The 17,731-nt window shown below is 37.3% G+C and overlaps 1 protein-coding gene across 1 annotated transcript; it reads right to left on the bottom strand.

Annotated features, from left to right (window-relative positions):
* Positions 1-40: 40 nt before the first annotated feature.
* LOC149779702 (A disintegrin and metalloproteinase with thrombospondin motifs 19-like) lies at positions 41-12,602 on the bottom strand. The gene is made up of 5 exons (XM_089938668.1): positions 12,415-12,602; positions 11,632-11,767; positions 1,948-2,058; positions 1,584-1,625; positions 41-161 (listed from the first exon to the last, which is right to left on the bottom strand). Exons 1-4 carry the CDS (start codon positions 12,519-12,521, stop codon positions 1,587-1,589), a joined length of 393 nt encoding a protein of 130 aa, XP_089794794.1. The 5' UTR covers positions 12,522-12,602; the 3' UTR covers positions 41-161; positions 1,584-1,586.
* Positions 12,603-17,731: the final 5,129 nt, after the last annotated feature.

The following is a 17,731-nucleotide window of genomic DNA, read 5'->3' as shown; positions in this document are numbered from 1 at the left end:
CATTATATATATATATATATATATATATATATATATATATATATATATATATATATATATATAAAATACATAGGCAGTTTTCAGAGTATCTCATTGAGCTCGGGAGTGTAGTAATGTTGCTGATTCTCTACTTGGCTTTTGTGACACATTGCAGTATGAACCTGTAAAATACAAAGTTTGTTTTAATAACAATTACCCAATTTACCTTTTGGGGAAAGACTCATTTCAAAATCTTTTAATGAACTAAGAGCATACAATGAAAAATAATCATCACGTCATGATCATCGTCGTCATTTTCACCGTCATCACATCAATGCTCATAACTACAATCAAAAGACATAGAATTATAATGTTTGACTAATGTTTGACTAATGTTATGTATATTTAATTTGTCTTGTGTGATTAGACTTTGCACATAATCGAGGACAGTAGTTTAGGTCTACATGACTTAACAACATGTTTCAAAGCTAATTGTTGCATGTTATTCTATATATATTTTAAGATAATTATTACTTGTAGGTAAACATGTTAACCTGATATCTGAATTTAGGTCATTGCTTTCTCCTCGTGAATTCATAGTCTATCTGATGTTTGTCATATTTGTTAATGAATCTATAATAACAGACCTGATCTTGTTGATGTAAATGAACTTTTGACCCTTATCTTAGACATTTTATTCTGTCAAAAAATTTATATTAAGGCTGTTGACATTAGATTTATTACAAATATCTCATTAACATGCTAGGACTAAGTCACTATTTTAGGATTATTGTGAATTCATTTAAAAACATTTTAAACTATAACATTATAATGCATCAAGACTAATAGTAAATGAGCAATACTCCAAGGTATTGGTACATAAGCACAATCAAGGTTAGAATTCATTCAGAACACCACGGGAATTCATTCAAAATACTCTATACGTTTTGACTTGTTTTACAACTTTATTACTATTTGGTATATAATTCACCATACTGTAAGTTCTTCTCTTTTAATTTTCTCTTCGTATTCAACGGAAATAATTTTTTTGTTGAAAGGTAACAAACTTGTTGCTTTTTCATCTTTTCTGTTATATAGTTTAAGACCATAGATTCAAAACATAATTAAGAACTGAACTGATGGGTATAGTTTCATTCCTAAATAATTCATAAAGGTGTATTTTATTTATATGGTATTTAGAGAAACAATACATGACGGGTTATAACATGCACAAGCAGAAGGAATAACCGAAGTGCTTTGCAGTGTGAACCACCATGGTTGCCTGACTTTGGCTAATCAGGGTTCAAACTTGCATTCATATGATACCGAGTCTTGTAGGAATGTTTTTTATGGCGCAGTGGCTCTGACACTGAGCATGTACTCACCTATTACTGAGTATGTACTCACCTATTACTGAGTATGTACTCACCTATTACTGAGTATGTACTCACCTATTACGAGTATGTACTCACCTATTACTGAGTATGTACTCACCTATTACTGAGTATGTACTCACCTATTACTGAGTATGTACTCACCTATTACTGAGTATGTGCTCACCTATTACTGAGTATGTACTCACCTATTACTGAGTATGTACTCACCTATTACGAAGATTTCGAAACACACTGTCCCTCCTTGCACCACTGCAATAAAAAATGTTTATCTATATTTGAAGAAAAGAAAGCACTAATGAATCATTTTTGCACCAATAGCAACATGCCTGTTCTTAATTTGACTGATTTACAAGGAAGCACATTAAGCTGACTAAATGACCATGTTTAAGTATAAATCGTGGTAAAGAACACTGGACAGTGTTATTAGCAAAACTTAATAGTATTCATAGTACACAGTAATTAATAATATTTATTATGGCAAGTACTTTTTCAGACAAAACGACCCGTGTAATGAGCTTGTTACAACCTTTAAAGGCAGTATGGGAGAGAAAGAGACGGAGTAAGAGATTACCTTATGTGTTCCACACGTTGTTCCTCTATCTGCACTGAAATATGTCGTCATACACTCCTTCTTTACTGGGTCTGTACATTTCATGAAGAGACATATATTGGCGTTTACAACCTTAAAAAGAAAAAAGACGAACAGCTTGGAATGCTTCAGGATTCACTAACCCTACAAGCTAGTCCAAATATTCTCATCGTGTGGGTACGTGTGCATCTTTCAACTAACGATAGCGCATTAATAAAACGCCCCAAACTCCATCATGTCAGTTATACGAATTTTACTTGAAATAAAAACCATGTAAAACACTCACAATATGCTGCATTATTTCCACATAGTTGTATTTGAAGGACATTCCCTTTTTTAAGATAAATGATATAAAGGCACCATAACTTCAAATGCAGTGTAAATGGTTACATTATTATAAGAGAAAACTCGTTTCAGGTTGAAATCAAATAGTTATTAGATAATCCATGGTTAATTCAATTTAGTCAACACAGTTCACCCCACACAGTATCTTTCTGTGATGCCTTAGTTAACCCAATACCATACTTCTGTCATGCCTTTTACAAGTCAACACAGTTCACCCTACACCGTATACTTCTGTGATGCCTTAGTTAACCCGATATCATCCTTCTTTCATGCCTTTAATAGTCAACAAAGTTCACCCAACACCGTATCGTTCTGTGCTGTCTTAGTTAACCCAATACCATCCTTCTTTCATGACTTTTACTAGTCAACACAGTTCACCCTACACCGTATCCTTCTTTGATGCCTTTGTTAACCCAATACCACCCTTCTTTCATGCCTTTTACTAGTCAACACAGTTCACCCTACACCGTATCCTTCTTTGATGCCTTACTTAACCCAATACCATCCTTCTTTCATGCCTTTTACTAGTCAACACAGTTCACCCAACACCGTATACTTCTGTGATGCCTTAGTTAACCCAATTTACTGTGATACATCGAGACTGTTGGCACGATAGCACATTTCAAACTGTTTGCACATCAGCAGATTTAAGATTGAAATGTATTTGCAGCACCACTGCAATTCATTCGAAACACCTGATTCTTTTGGATTTGTGACAACACGTTTAGGACCACATGGGATTAAAATTCAAAATACCGTAAGATCCCTTAAAATATTCACTTTGCATTGCATAGAACGGCATGGGTACAACTTAATGAGAGATTAAAGTTTAGGGAGCGACGACTTACAAAAGCGAAGTTAAACTCGTAAGTACTATAATAAATTGATGCTTTGGTCAGACTAGACTATTTTCTCATTAAAGGTTATTCTCGTTCATTGAGTGATTTATTTGTAACAATTACCCAATCTTGAGGGGCGGGGAGAGTGGTACGGCTTTAGTGCGGTACAGGACAATAGTTTTCCTTAGTTAATTTCACCGATGTTCACCGTCATCCCCGTTAGTAATGAATGGCTTTAAAATCGAATATGATTTCCAACACATTTAGTATGTGTTCATTTTGTGCATCGATTTACATACATTATTAATTCTGAACAAGGTACGTTGACATATTTCTTTATAATACTTTACTTACCTGTGTACTAAAACATTACTTGAACTTGTAATTATAATTTAACTGACTTCGCAATAATAATTCACTTGCCTTGCAAAAGAATAAAATCTACTCATATCGAGGGCAAAAATTGCGATTACGGTCGGATATATAATGGGAGAAAGAATGATCTGAGATACCCAGAAGAATTAAAATGGTTTTGCCGTTATAATATCGATTCTACTGATTACAGGACAGAGTGAAAATCATGTACCGTGTATGCTACATGCCCATATTTCAGAATTGTGCGAACTAAGCTTTTGTTTTAAAAATATAAAGTAAAGATCAGGTTGAGTGAGCTTTTAATCCAGTCACAAAAGGTTCCTCATTATTATTTTCGACTAAAGCACCTGTAAATTAATACATTGTAAAATCCACAAACCCGGATAGAGGACAATATTTCTAAAGTGCTAAATGGTACCAGATCTTGCATATTTCCTGAGGGAGCTGCAGACTCACTGACTGTCCATCCTCACCCTCTCACGCACATCATATCTAACACATTAGGTATACGTTATTATAGCCACTAACTTGAACACAGCATATCAGCACTGGTTACGTTAGTTATGTAAGCATAACCATAATCACATCATATACATACTGGTTATGTGATACAATTATATGGCAACAATCTAAGTAGCAGAAATAACTAAAGACCGCTACGGTGTCCTGGTGGTTAGAACGTCAGGCTTGGATGCGGTATGTCGCGGATTCGAACCCAGGCCGAATCATTCCAAAGCCTTACAAAAATTGACAGCTGCCTGGCTATGCGCTCAGCATTTAGAGTTAGTGTTAGGGCTGGTCGGCTTAGTGTCAGAATAGTGTGACTGGGTGGAACATCATGCTACATGTCTGCGGCATGATGACCAAGTACCAGACATCATTATAAACTGCCACACGGCAGATATCGTAGCAATATGACTGAAATATTTTTAAGTTCCGTTAATAATCCATATCACACACACACCCACTGAGAAATAAAATCACTACCTTCCAGCTGTATGTCAATATTTAAAGTTTCGCTGAGGCACAGGAGCGCCTAAATTTTTTGAATGATTTAGAGAGCTATCTCGATCAATATATCCCCTAAACATATTTACATAACTCGGGACTGAGTTATTTCTGTTTCAGTATCCTAGTATCGCTTTTGTAACTGTATAATGACCATACTATTTAACACAAAGAAGATTTTGAAGTAATGACAGGAGGTAACAGAACTTTATCATCAGGTTGACAAGTTCTTACAATTGTAGCTTTGTACTGTCTCAATTGTGATTTAGCCTGAGTGCACAGAAGATAATGTCTTACTACTTCACAATCAAAGATATGATCTGAAAGGTTAATGTTCAGATCCTCTAATAAAAGAAGTTTTTCTTGAAGGGAATCCACAGGTCCCTGGACACAATGCTCCATAAAAAATAGCTCAAACGAACTAAAATTTGCCAATTGACAAATAAAACTAGATGTACAATACTTGGAAACATCACTTTCAATTTCCTACCAATACGACTTATTTTAGTGACTATTATGACCAGCGAAGGGAGTTTCGTTGGATATACTATGAATTTCCTATCAATATGATTTAGGAACCACAATTTGAAAGCTCGCTGAACACTCATCACCAACGGGTACATCAGGTGGTCTTCATTTTATCATAAGGACCCAATTTATCAAAACAATTAGCAACTTGGCACCTGTGCGTCAGCTTATATAATAGCCCTCAAAAACAAAACAGATCTCCGGACATTTTTCGTCCTCGACGACAAGAGATTATCGTTTATCACCCTGATAAGAAATACATGAATGGGTTGTTAAAAGACGATCACAATAATTAATACCTTTTGATGTTTCAGAAACAGGACCAAAGGTGACTTCATCAAAAGACTTACCAATACATGTGTCAACCAAAATAATAATTTCCTGATCAAGTTCATTATCAAAAGCTCTTTTTCCCATACTCTTGACTGCATGAGCAGGATATAAAACATGGACTGTATTTTCAATAGGAGTATTCTTTTGATAAACATAAATTAACTATAAAAAAAAACTTATTTCCGTCTCGGTCATTGTCTAGCAATTAATGACCACCCTCAATGCACCAAGGATTTACAGTAACGATATTCAATGGACATGAAACTAAGTTTTATGTTAAATTAACATGCTTAAAAGGAGTTTGAATTAAACAACACTTTGAGGTGAAGAGAACTTCTCAGACAAAGGCAAATTACCTTAAAATAAAGGCCATTGAGAAGCTTACTTGTCCCTTAATATTTTAATTAGGATAGGATTGCGCGAATCACCAGTAAGTGATATACAAGATTTCGACATTAAGGGTTCGTACTTCTCCATAACAGAATCAGACTCAGGTTTGTTTAACCATACAAATGTATTTTCCAATACAAGACCATGCCTTTAAAATATGAGGAACTAGAAGAACTGGAACTGATCCGTCGTTTCATGCTGCTTATTGTTTTAGCTTAAAGCAATCAGAACAAACATTCCCTATTTTATTGCAAGAAGTGCACGTAGGAAGACATAAGGATTTCTAATCAGTCATATTAAACTTTGATTTCTTCTTGCTCTACCAGATTGAAATTTGCAGGTACTCGCTTCAGACTGATTTGATTTCTTGCTGAGAGGAAAGTTTATTGAAACTTAAACTTTTTGAGCCAAAGCGCATTTATCAACTGTACGAGCAACATTTTCTGAAATATCTATCCTTTGTTCATTATGGTAAAGTTTGACGTCACATTGGTTGCAGTTCTTTAACTCTTCGACTAATATGAGTTGCCTCAGTTTTTTTATTTTTTATTAGTTTTATTAATCTTTATAGATATGCACAACCTATCAAATTTTCATGCTTTTTATATAGGGTGTCGGTCTTTTGCTTTTCTGCAGTTTCATTCCACATCCTCTATCGATATGACTCAGGAACCAAATCATAAACCCAAATTTATGTTACGATTCTGAAAGGCTACGGTCACAAATTAAGTACTAGAAAGGAGCAGTAATTGTCAACACATACGTAGTCATCTATTTATAGATCCTACATAATTGTAAGCTCTTAACAGACCCTATTCAATGAAGGCGAAACATAACTAATCATATTCCGTACAATTGACAATTTACAACCATGAAGACAAATTACAAAAGCTAAATAAAATCATGTTCCTGGAGTTACAAAAATATAGATATGCGTATGTTAGTTTTATCAGACACTACCTAGAACACATCATATCAGAACTGGTTATTGTAGTCATGTTAAACGCTAACTTGAACACAACGAAATAGTATAGGTTATGTTGGCATCCTTAGGCTAACTTGAATGCAGCACATTAGCACAGGATGTTAGTTGTATTAGACATAAAATTGAACACAGCATATCAGCAAAGGTTATGTTAATTATGTTTGACACTACGTTGAACAAACAAATCAGTCGAGACCGTTAGTTACGTTAGACGGTAACTAGAACACACTATATCAGAATAGGTTTGCTTGTTATGTTGGACACTACCTTGCACACAAAAATCAGCTCAAGGGGTTATATTAATTGTGTTCGACACTACCTTGAATACGCATATCAACACAGGCTATGTTAGTATCATATAATATTAGCACGTATGATCAGTATGTTAGACACTGACTTGAAAATAGTTTATCAGCATAGGTTATGTTACTTTTGTTCCACAATACCTTAAACACGGTATATCAGCACAGGTTATGTTAGTTATGTTAGAAACTACCTTGAAAACAGCATACCAGCACTGGTTATGCTATTTATGTTGGAAACACAACACTTTCTATTGTTAATAGCTGCATCATAATGAACTCGTTGAAATGCTTAAGAAACGTAACCTATCATACACTTGTGGAATATCAACTATTGGATTTGTCTAAGAAACCTGCAGTATCGCGGCTAGTGTTTAGCTTTTATTGATGAGTTCTACTGAATGCAAACAATGTTCTTAGCTGTATACTCGCATGTATGAGGAAATTAAGAACAACAAGTAAATATTTTCAGTATGCAATAACATGTTATAGGTTTATTCAGGGTAATATGGAAATTATAAATTACTAAGGACCACGCGGGTTAAGCGAGTTTTGGCTTCCTATCGAAATGTTATCTCAGGGAACAAACCTATATAGCAAAACGTCTATTGGCAGTTACTCATAGCGCCACTTACTCCAGTTTAGTGTCACTGTGCTTCGTCCAAAATGGTGGTACTCTGGTGTTTCATTCAGTTACTATGCAGCTACTTCGTAATGCACATGTAAAGTGTCGAATTTTCCATAGTTTTGAACCTAAAGGTTGAATGCATTGAGCATTAAACTGTTATCATATTTAAGCCAGAAAAGTCTTTGTGATTGGTCACTTCTACGTTTCTGCTTAACTCCTCCACCACATGTCAGTGTTAAACGTGAAAGGCCAACATCTACGACTCATTGAAAGTTGACCATGGCATTGCAACGTTGTCCTGAGAAAGTCAACATTTGGGACACCAACCATAACCGCCTAATAGGTCAATAATCATTTTTGAAATGAAAATTGATATGCAACATAGCTCAGAGATTCTAGGTTTTCCAAAATCTGACGGAAAAAATTATTATCCTTTGGAAAATGTAGGAATTGCTGCGTACGATTGGTAAGAATAAATTAAGGCATACACTTTGGAAGTAATGTGAATTTAAAATGACGACCTGGGTCGAAATTCTTTAGTTTGAAAACACCGAGAGAGGATATCGTTGGAGCCGAAGAAGCCTAAAATGAATAGTGCTTTCCTCGTTAAACAAGAAAAGGGGACAAGGTGGCTGTCTTATAAAAAATGACAGGTTGTAGTGTTATGACGCACAATTTCTGAAACAGAACAGCATTAAGTGTTGTAGTTGTTGTAGTAGAGTTTAACGCCATTTTCCAGCACAAGGTAGGCTATACATGACAGCCAGTAATAATGGTGGAAGAAGAAACCGGGAAAACATCGGAAAGAACCACCGACGCACGAGAAGCTACCGGCAAGCTTTCTCACATATCCACATTGGCTGAACTCGAGACTCCAACCCACACAGACAGAGGTGAGATGGGAGTGATCCTTAACGGTGAGAGCTTTAGACCATTCGGCCACTCGGGGCCCCCAGCATTAAGGTATGCAATTTTAAATTAATGTTAATGTTAAACTTGAAAAGGGGACACGGCGGCTGTCTTATAGGAAAAGACAGGTTTTAGAACTAGAACGCACAATTTCTAAACAAGAACAGAACTAAAGCACGCAATTTTAAGTTTTACCATTTTTTTAAAATTTTTGATCGTTTGTTTTATGGAAATGTGTTGATATGACTATTATGTATTGTTTATTCAATTTCATGGAAATCTGTTGATGCTAGAGCTGTTATGCAATTTATCTCTTTAATTTTACAGTTACTAGTTCATTGACAGACTTGACGGATTGCATGGCATCCAAATTTTCATATGTGTAGGATTTCATGGGATTGTATTAAATAATTTCCTTTGTCTGTTAGGACGATACTGATTATCTTGAGTTAACGATAATCCCATGTTATAACTGACTTTGTAATATTTAAACAATCTTGTGGGTTACGGATTGCTGTGAGCTAGAATTTTGTGGAATTTAATGCAATAGTAGTCAATCATGTAGTAGCGTAGGTTACGAGATACAGTAATGTTAGATACACCGCTCATATGTTAATTAATGGTCAGTCGCTGTGAAGAGAGTGATAATCTATCGAATTAGGTCACGATTTATGCAGTGTTTGGATAGCTAGTTATGCTCTGAGTAACCTAAGTGAGGACATTTTATGTACGCATCGAAAGTGATACGTATAGAGATTTAGGGTGATTTCGTCCTTTAAGGAAACAACGTTCTGGGAAAGACATGACAGTCCAAAGATGGAATTCAGAAGTCCGGAAATAAATGACGTATTCAGAATAAAAAACCAAGAAGTCCATCAGAGATTAAGCGTTCAGAATAGGGAGACAAAAGAATAGGAAGACGCAATACACGGGTCAAGAGAGGAAGATAATGCAATCAGTCGTGGTCATTGTGCTCTTTTCAACAATCGTTATTATGATGACATAAATCCAAATTAGACACTGCTTTAAATTCTGTCTACATAACTTAGCTTGAATTGGAGTTTCCGCTAGTAATTGCTGTTGATTAAATATTGTTATTTTTTTTCTGGTGTAAGGGGGGCTCGTATTGCATTATTTATTCCTAATTTTCTTGCTCAGCTCTCTGATGATAATCTATCTAGCCACTCCCACCAGACTTTAAAATTGAGGGAGGTCATTCCCTTGATAACGCCAGCCAAATCTTAATGTCTAAGGCATCAACTAAAGCGTCATGCCATGCTTATATATGATGGTTATTAGATACTTTTAAATGTCTTAAACATCAAATAACATGCCATGGAATGATTATATCTGGTTTAGATTCCAAGTATTAATACTATATCTAAGGAATTGAGGGGCCGCTCAAAATGTGACAGATAACACACAGCTTATCAAGTAAAGAAACAAAGGTTGTCTCTTCTATGTATCTCAAGATACTTTTGAATGGCTCAGAAAACTGTGCTCATAAAAACTTCACCAATACAAATGCGTATTAATTACAAAGGGTCTGTACGAATAAATAATGCTACTATATATAGAAAAAAGTATTGTTTTTTTACTTACGTTACACACTACCTTAAACACAGCATATTAGCACATGTTAAGTTAGTTATGTTAGAGACTACCTTGAACACAGTATATTAGCACATGTTAAGTTAGTTGTGTTAGAGAATGCCTTGAACACAGCATATTAGCACAGGTTAAGTTAGTTATGTTAGAGACTACCTTGAACACAGCATATTAGCACATGTTATGCAAGTTATGTTAGATACTAAATTGAATGCGACAAATCAACACAGATTATGTTACTTATGTTACACGCAAACTGGAACACAGCATATCAGCACAGGTGTCGTTATTTATATTAGACCCTAACTTAAGCACAACAAATCTGTACAGCTTATGTTATTCATGTTAGATACATAATTTTTTTTCTGACAAGGCTTTAATGACGATTTCTATTGAAAGCAAGAACCGTTCTTTTCTGTTTACCCGTATGTATCAAATATTAAGACAAATCTATGAATAATTGTAATGGGACTATACTAGTATGCAATAACAGATGATGATCAGAGTGTATCAGTAATGGTTGTATGACCTTTTGGTTACGCGAGTACTGACATCAGCACAGAAACGTTATCTCAGGACACAAATCTGCATAACAAACGTCTATCGGCAGTTACTCGTAGAGTTACTTACGTCAGTTTAGTGTCACCAAGGATCGTGAAATATGACGGTCATCTGTTATTTCCTTCAGTTATTAGGTATTGCTTAATGTCTAACACATCAATTAACATGTCGTGATAATACAAGCTTTAGATTCCAAGTAATAGGCTCTATCTATTGAGTTGGGCTCAAAATGTCGCGAAGAGTAATTTCCTCACTATGGTTTGAGTTTGTAGATCCTGTGTTATCCGTTCGTTGGCCTTGAAAAACTGTCATCATCGAAACATTACAGTTATAAATGCTAAATAGTTTAAAACACACAGGTTCCACAACATATTCAGTGTCATTCTTTCAGCCCGATGAAGAAGAAGCAACATAGATCGTTACTGAAAACGGTTCCATGTCATCTATATATATATATATATATATATATATATATATATATATATATATATATATATATATATATTGTAGTCACGAGGAACCGTTTTCAGTTTATTTTTAGAATTATTTATATATATAAAGTGAACACTAACGGCAATACTGTACGTTTTTTGTACATTGTATACCTTTGTATACCATTTATCTTAATTAAACTTTCAGCAGCATGTTTTCACTTTAGAAATGTACTAGAAAATTTGGATTCTTTATTATTATACTGACGTAGTTTAAACAAAAATGTAATCATCTCAAGTAATTTTCACTTAGGCTATATTAGAGAAAGAAAACGAATTTAAGTCAGTTGGGCAGTTGTAATCATGCAGGAAAATGGGGCTATGCTCTCACTCGCACACATTTACAAACACAAAGTTTACGTACCCCACAGAAAGCAGAACCGTGGCCATTAATGAACTCACACTGCTCATCAGGGGTATATACCTCTCCTGGCAGTCTCACGGTATAATTTGTCCATTCCGCGGAGTTGAAAACAACGCCTATATTATTCAGACAAGTTCTGAAATGGGAAAAAGTACTGATAACAATGATAGTAGATAGATATGAAGGGGACCCACGTACACACCTTTGTATCTGCCTATCCTATCTACCTATTCACACACCTTCACATCTGCCTACAACTACACAGTTTCACTAAAATACAAATGGACCAAAAATGGATCCTTGTACACTCAGACAGATATGTCAGGAGTTATTCCCTTCTCACGAGACAACGATATCAATTTTATTCATTATTCCAACATTCCATTAAATTCGCTGAGTTTCCAAACCGACCGGTTCTCCCCAAGTCGGTACGTAAAATTAGGTTCCTCATAAGCGGCTCTTGATTAGTTCAGTCATTCGTATCGAAGGATTTATGAAACGAATTCAAAATATATAATTCTGTCAGCGTCGATATTTATTGGATAGTACTAACAGCTGCCTCGCTTGGCGCTCAGCATTAAGAGGATGGTATTAGGACTGGTCGGCCTGGTGTCAGGATAATGTGACTGGGTGGAACATCATGCTACATGTCTGCGGCATGATGCCCCAGTGCTAGACATCACTACAAAATGTCACACTGAAGACATGGTAGCGATAAGACTTAATTTATTTAAAGCTACGTTAAAAATCCAAATCACACACATACACATTTATTGAACATACTTGTGTTTCAATGTCTCCTTGAATAGTTCCACTGAGCAATTGGAGAATATCCATGGATTTCTGGAGTATGGCTGGGCTGGGTCGAAATCTGCGTAATTGGGAGCCATAATGAAGGAGTCCTCGGCCTTACAAGCTGTGGCATTCCATTCACCGTCGTGGACTGCTCCAAGACTAAAAATAGCAAGCAAGAAATGCTCATGACTATACCAAGCGCGTTGACTGTCAATCCACTATCGCCTAATAGTGTTTCCCCAACAGAAAGCAGGAAAAAAGATATGTTAACCCCAACGTCACATATTTAAAACTGGAGGTTATTCATCAGATTACGTCAGGTGGTATCTAACAGGAAGCAAATAGAACCAGCTAATTCCAGTGCTTCAAAATTATATATATATATATATATATATATATATATATATATATATATATATATATATATATGCAATAAATTGACAATGAACAGTGTAAAACTAGTATCTAACTATCCTGAGTGCTTTCGAGTCTTAATGAGTCTTTTTCAAAGGCAAGCACAAAACTTTACATGGCTGTTTCAACAGGAATTAAACCTTTAAATCCACTATGACTCAACTAGTGTATTTTAACCCGTTGCGAAGAACACTCTTACTGACCTATAAATCGATGAGCGATAACGACATGCGTTGTTTTATGTACATTTATGCAAGCGCAATTTTTCCCCGGATATTTCATTGTTATAGATCTATGAAGGTTGATCTTTCTTTGTAGCTTTTCACTTTCTACGACACACCGAAGGCTACATATCTTATGTGTGATGAGATATATTACTTTCCCTGTTTTGCACGTTTTGTTTGGAACATGTATGTTTAGCCTTTCTCTAATCACTGTGCTAGGAAATATCCTGGTCTCTATAATATGTTGACAGGCTTTACACCTTTTATCACCACAGGGGCCAGATTGACTAGGGTAATCTTTATTAGTCATTTGCGTTGGCTTCGCCCTGACTAGGATGTCCTTGAGGAATTTTGGTTTCCGGTAAGCTACAACAGGTTTACACACACACCCATACACAAATATATATATATATATATATATATATATATATATATATATATATATATATATATATATATATATATATATATATATGTATGTATATAAACGCGTACATACATACCTACATACATACCTACATACCTACATACATATATACATACATACATACATACATACATACATACTTCATGAGTTTGTCTTTCAAGACGACGAGGAACACTTTAGTAATCCATTATTTGTGGGTACGCAGGTTGTAGAGGTCGATGTACACCGTAAATGTTCCATGGCATTATGAACAGAAGATGGTAGCAACGCGGATATGTGGTCACCGAATCGGGCATTCCTGACCTGCCTATGTTACTCTTCTGGCCTCACAAGCTGCAACGCCTTTACTGGTGAAGGATCGTCACACCCATCTGTTCTGAGCGGTCTGCTCCCTCGTGACAGTCCTTATGCCAAAATAATTAAATCACGTCGTTAAGATGTCCTTGTATAGTTTCCTCTGGCTTCGTTTAGAGCGTTTTCCTTGCTTATGCCTGGCCTAAAATAGTCTTTTCAAAAGTCAGTGGTCTGGCATGCGGGCTATATGGCTTGCCCATCGCAACTGTGACTGGATGGTGTGAATTATGTGCATGCTTAGACACGGGCCTCATTATCCGGGACTTTGTCTTGCTACATGATGTTGATGAGTCTTTTGAGGAACGTTGTGTGGAATTTGTTCAGCTTCTTTATGTGGCACTGGTACATTGTCCAGGTTGCGCAGACGTATAGTAGCGTAGGGACTAGTACTGGTCTGTATACCTTTATTTTTGTCTGTAGACAAATGCCTCTTCTGTTCAAGACATTGGCGTGTAGTCTGCCAAGACTGTGCTGGCCTTTGTAATCCTGGCATTAATCTCGCTATGGATGAAGACGTTCTGAGACAGAGTGCTGCCGCGATAGATGATCCTACTCACTGCACTCGGTTTGTTCCCATTGATTGTGATTGTTTTGGCTGAACATACGGTTTCCCATCTGCTGGCTGATACATTACATAAATTTTTGCTCACATCGTAAGACCAAACTTTGTGCAATCATCAGCGAATTGTCGACTCTGTGTTGCATGCCATCTTCAGAGCCAGCATTGAGGTTGCATTCTTTAGCAAATAGTAAGTCTCGAACGATGTATTTCGTAACCTTAGTTTTTACTTGAAGCCTCCTGAAGATGAACCGTTTGCCATCGGTTCGGTATCTGATGCTGATTCCCACGTCACCATCTCTGACGCCATCAGTAAGCGTGACATACAGCATGAGACTACAATATGTCAGCGCTAGTAGACAGCCCTGTTTCACTCCGCTCGAGACAAGAAAGAGTTCAGACGTATTACCATTGTCCCTGACTCTAATTTCCATGCCATTGTGGAATTGCTGCACTATGTGGATACCTTTTTCTGGGCATCAGTATTTGGTCTTGCTGTTCGAATGGCCCGCTCTACTAACAGTTTAGAAGGCCTTTGTCAGGTCTCCATATGTAGACAATAGGTCAGCGTTCTTCTCCTGGTACATGTTTTGCAACTGCCTATCAGTAAACACCATGTCGATGACTCCGCTATCTTTCAGGAATCCACAATGACTCTCTATCAGGAATCTTTGGTCAAGGTGTGATGTGACACCATTCAGGGGTACCCTGGAGAATATCTTGTCTGTTATGGAGAGCAAATATATTGTAATATGCCTGAGGTTTCACTCTGCGCTTATTCGTGTGTATGATAGAAGCATCATTGAATTCCTGTGTTATGATCTCTTTCTGCCACATGAACTGAAACAACGTCCTTGCCGCTAGAGAGCAGATTAACACTTTATATGTCTTAAACATCGTTGGTGGGTCAGGCAGTGATTCACGGACTAGAACATAGTACAAATGACCAATGGCTTTATCACTGATGGATACTGAAGTGTCCTGCTCACCATTCGTTAATCTTCTCATAGTGATAAGCATGATTTTGTTTGCACTGAGGAGAGGGGATGATACTGATGATGAGAGGCTATGGACTTAATTGAGAGCGTCGTGAAACGTCTTCATATCATACTTTTCAGTGTCGCTTTGGATCTCATCAGCTTTGTTACTCAGCCAAGAATCCTGCATTTGCCTTAGTTTGGGTCGAACAGTCTTACGGATGTTATTGAATGTATATTATGCTTAGGTGGACATTGGACCATATAGGTATCCTTTGTGGGGTAATGTTTTTCAGCCAACCACTGACTGATGTCGCAATTCTCGTAAAGCGAGTCTCTGTGTTTTCTGGAGAAGGATACTGTTGTTGTCGCCCAGTCTGACTACATATTCTTGGTGTCCAGCGGGGTGGATTGAAGACGGTTTACCAGAGTGCTGACAAAGCACTGTTTGGAGCTGGAGTTCTTCAACTTGGCGATGTTTAGCCGTTTGGGAATCTACTTGTCTTGAGGCCATATCTCTGGTTGGATACGGATGTTTAGTTTGGAGACTGTAGGGCGGTACTCAGTCTAACATTCTGCGTCACACATTGACTTGGTCACCCGTACATCCTGTCTGCCCTACGTCCTGACTATCACGTATTCGCTGAGACGCCAGCGCTTAGATTGGGGATGCATCCATGACTTCCTCTTATGGGGAGAGAGGGGGAACAATGTTGGTGATGAGCAGCTGATTCTCTGCGAAGGTCAGAAACAATAGAAGACCGTTAATGTTGCAATAGCCCACGCCTATCCTTTCAATGACCCCTTCCCAGGAGATGTCAGAACCTACTCCTGCACCTAGGTCACGAAGGATGATCAGCTTGTTAGATTTGGGAACAGATGTTATGATAGTGCAAATTTCTTCATATAATACTTAGTACTTTACTTCTTAAGGTTTGCTCATGGTTGGAGCGTAGGTACTGACGATTGTGAAATGCTTTCATCCGTTCGACAAGGGGAGTTTCATGGTCACAAGATTTCACTACAAATCGAACTCCGATCTCACTGTGCTCCTCACTTCCTCTTCCGCTCCAAAAGAAGGTGTAGCCTTTCACAACGTTAGCCATCTCCTGCAAGCCGGGTTTCATTCAAGGCTGCATTGTCGATATTGTGTTTGGTTATTTCTCTACCAATCATAGTAATTATCATCTGAGGTCTATCAACATCGCTTCTGTCCAAAAGTGTGATTATGTTCCATGCGTCGACAATGAGAGGAATGATTATCATTTTGTTTTTTGTGTGTTTGGACTGCTGATATAGGGTCCACGAAAGCCGCGGTTAGCTGGCTATGAAAAGATGGAACGGCAAATGTTTAGGTCACATGCTCTGGCCCCTTCCTAAAGCCATGGAGGTGAGGAGTGCGAAACCTAAAAATGGATGCGTAGAGTCCCGGGGACTGACAAACGCTCGGTGTCAGTGTAGAACGACCATATGGCTTGGACCGCGTGTGTGTGAGTTTGCATTTACTACTGCCAGTGTAACCACACCTGCCGCTTCTTCGCTTGTCCATCGTGACAGAGCTTTTGGGAAAAGGATGGCCAAGTGACTTCGCAAAGACTTGTTTTAAAATTAGGAAGAGTTGCGCGTCGACGACCTCGCTTTTTGGTCCAGGACCATCTGGTTCCAGTGGCAAGACAAAGTCAAGATGAATGGAGATGGAATCGGATCCAGTTGATGACCATGGATGCCTACCTGCCTCGTAGTTCTCTATGTGCTCCACAACGCATTGGTGGAAATCGCATCCCTGCCCGTTGAATTATGTACAGGTTTCCATTGCGCATTCTGCTTAATCTAGTCTTTTCATGTTTGGGTATTCAAGCACTAGCTCATTCAGGTTTTAATACCCTTCAGCTACCCTCATCTTGTTTAGCCCTCCAATCAAAGCGGTTTACCGGGATGTTGCCGATGCTCTTGTTACAATCTCTTAGAGAAACATGTTAGAGTTGGATGCATGTAGGGACCAAAGGTTTGCGATATACATACATTCATACAGCTACAATATTGCCTAGATATGGAAGGAGGCATGGTAGCTTAAGTCGTAAAGTGTAGGAGTAACTATAGAGGTTGGCTACCTCTGTGTGTCCTTGGCAAAGGCACTTAGCTTCCATTTATGTGCTATAGCAACTAACCTTTAAAAATTACAAGTAAATTACTTACAGAAACAAGTAATATACAGACAGCCAACAAGGAAATGACAATATTTTCCAATAATATTATTATACAAAAGAACGTAAAAACTTTCCTATGAAGGAACATTCAAGTGTTGACAAGTTTCAAAAGAAAATTTCCTCTTATAACACCTAATGGTATG

This window comes from Sinohyriopsis cumingii, chromosome 17 (genome assembly GCF_028554795.1).
Source record: "Sinohyriopsis cumingii isolate HCF-2022 chromosome 17, ASM2855479v2, whole genome shotgun sequence".
In the NCBI taxonomy this organism is placed as follows: Eukaryota; Metazoa; Mollusca; class Bivalvia; order Unionida; family Unionidae; genus Sinohyriopsis; species Sinohyriopsis cumingii.
The sequence above is the reverse complement of the archived record's forward strand: the minus strand, read 5'-3'. Positions and strand labels throughout refer to the sequence as shown.

What these genes read in the sequence shown, in the direction of transcription:
- LOC149779702 (XM_089938668.1), bottom strand. Translation starts at nt 12,521, where the DNA reads ATGGCTCCCAATTACGCAGATTTCGACCCAGCCCAGCCATACTCCAGA. An exon ending in AAGGAGACATTGAAACACAA is followed by an intron (nt 11,768 to 12,414) that starts GTATGTTCAATA and finishes TTCCCATTTCAG; the next exon opens with AACTTGTCTGAATAATATAG. An exon ending in ACGGTTCTGCTTTCTGTGGG is followed by an intron (nt 2,059 to 11,631) that starts GTACGTAAACTT and finishes TTTCTTTTTAAG; the next exon opens with GTTGTAAACGCCAATATATG.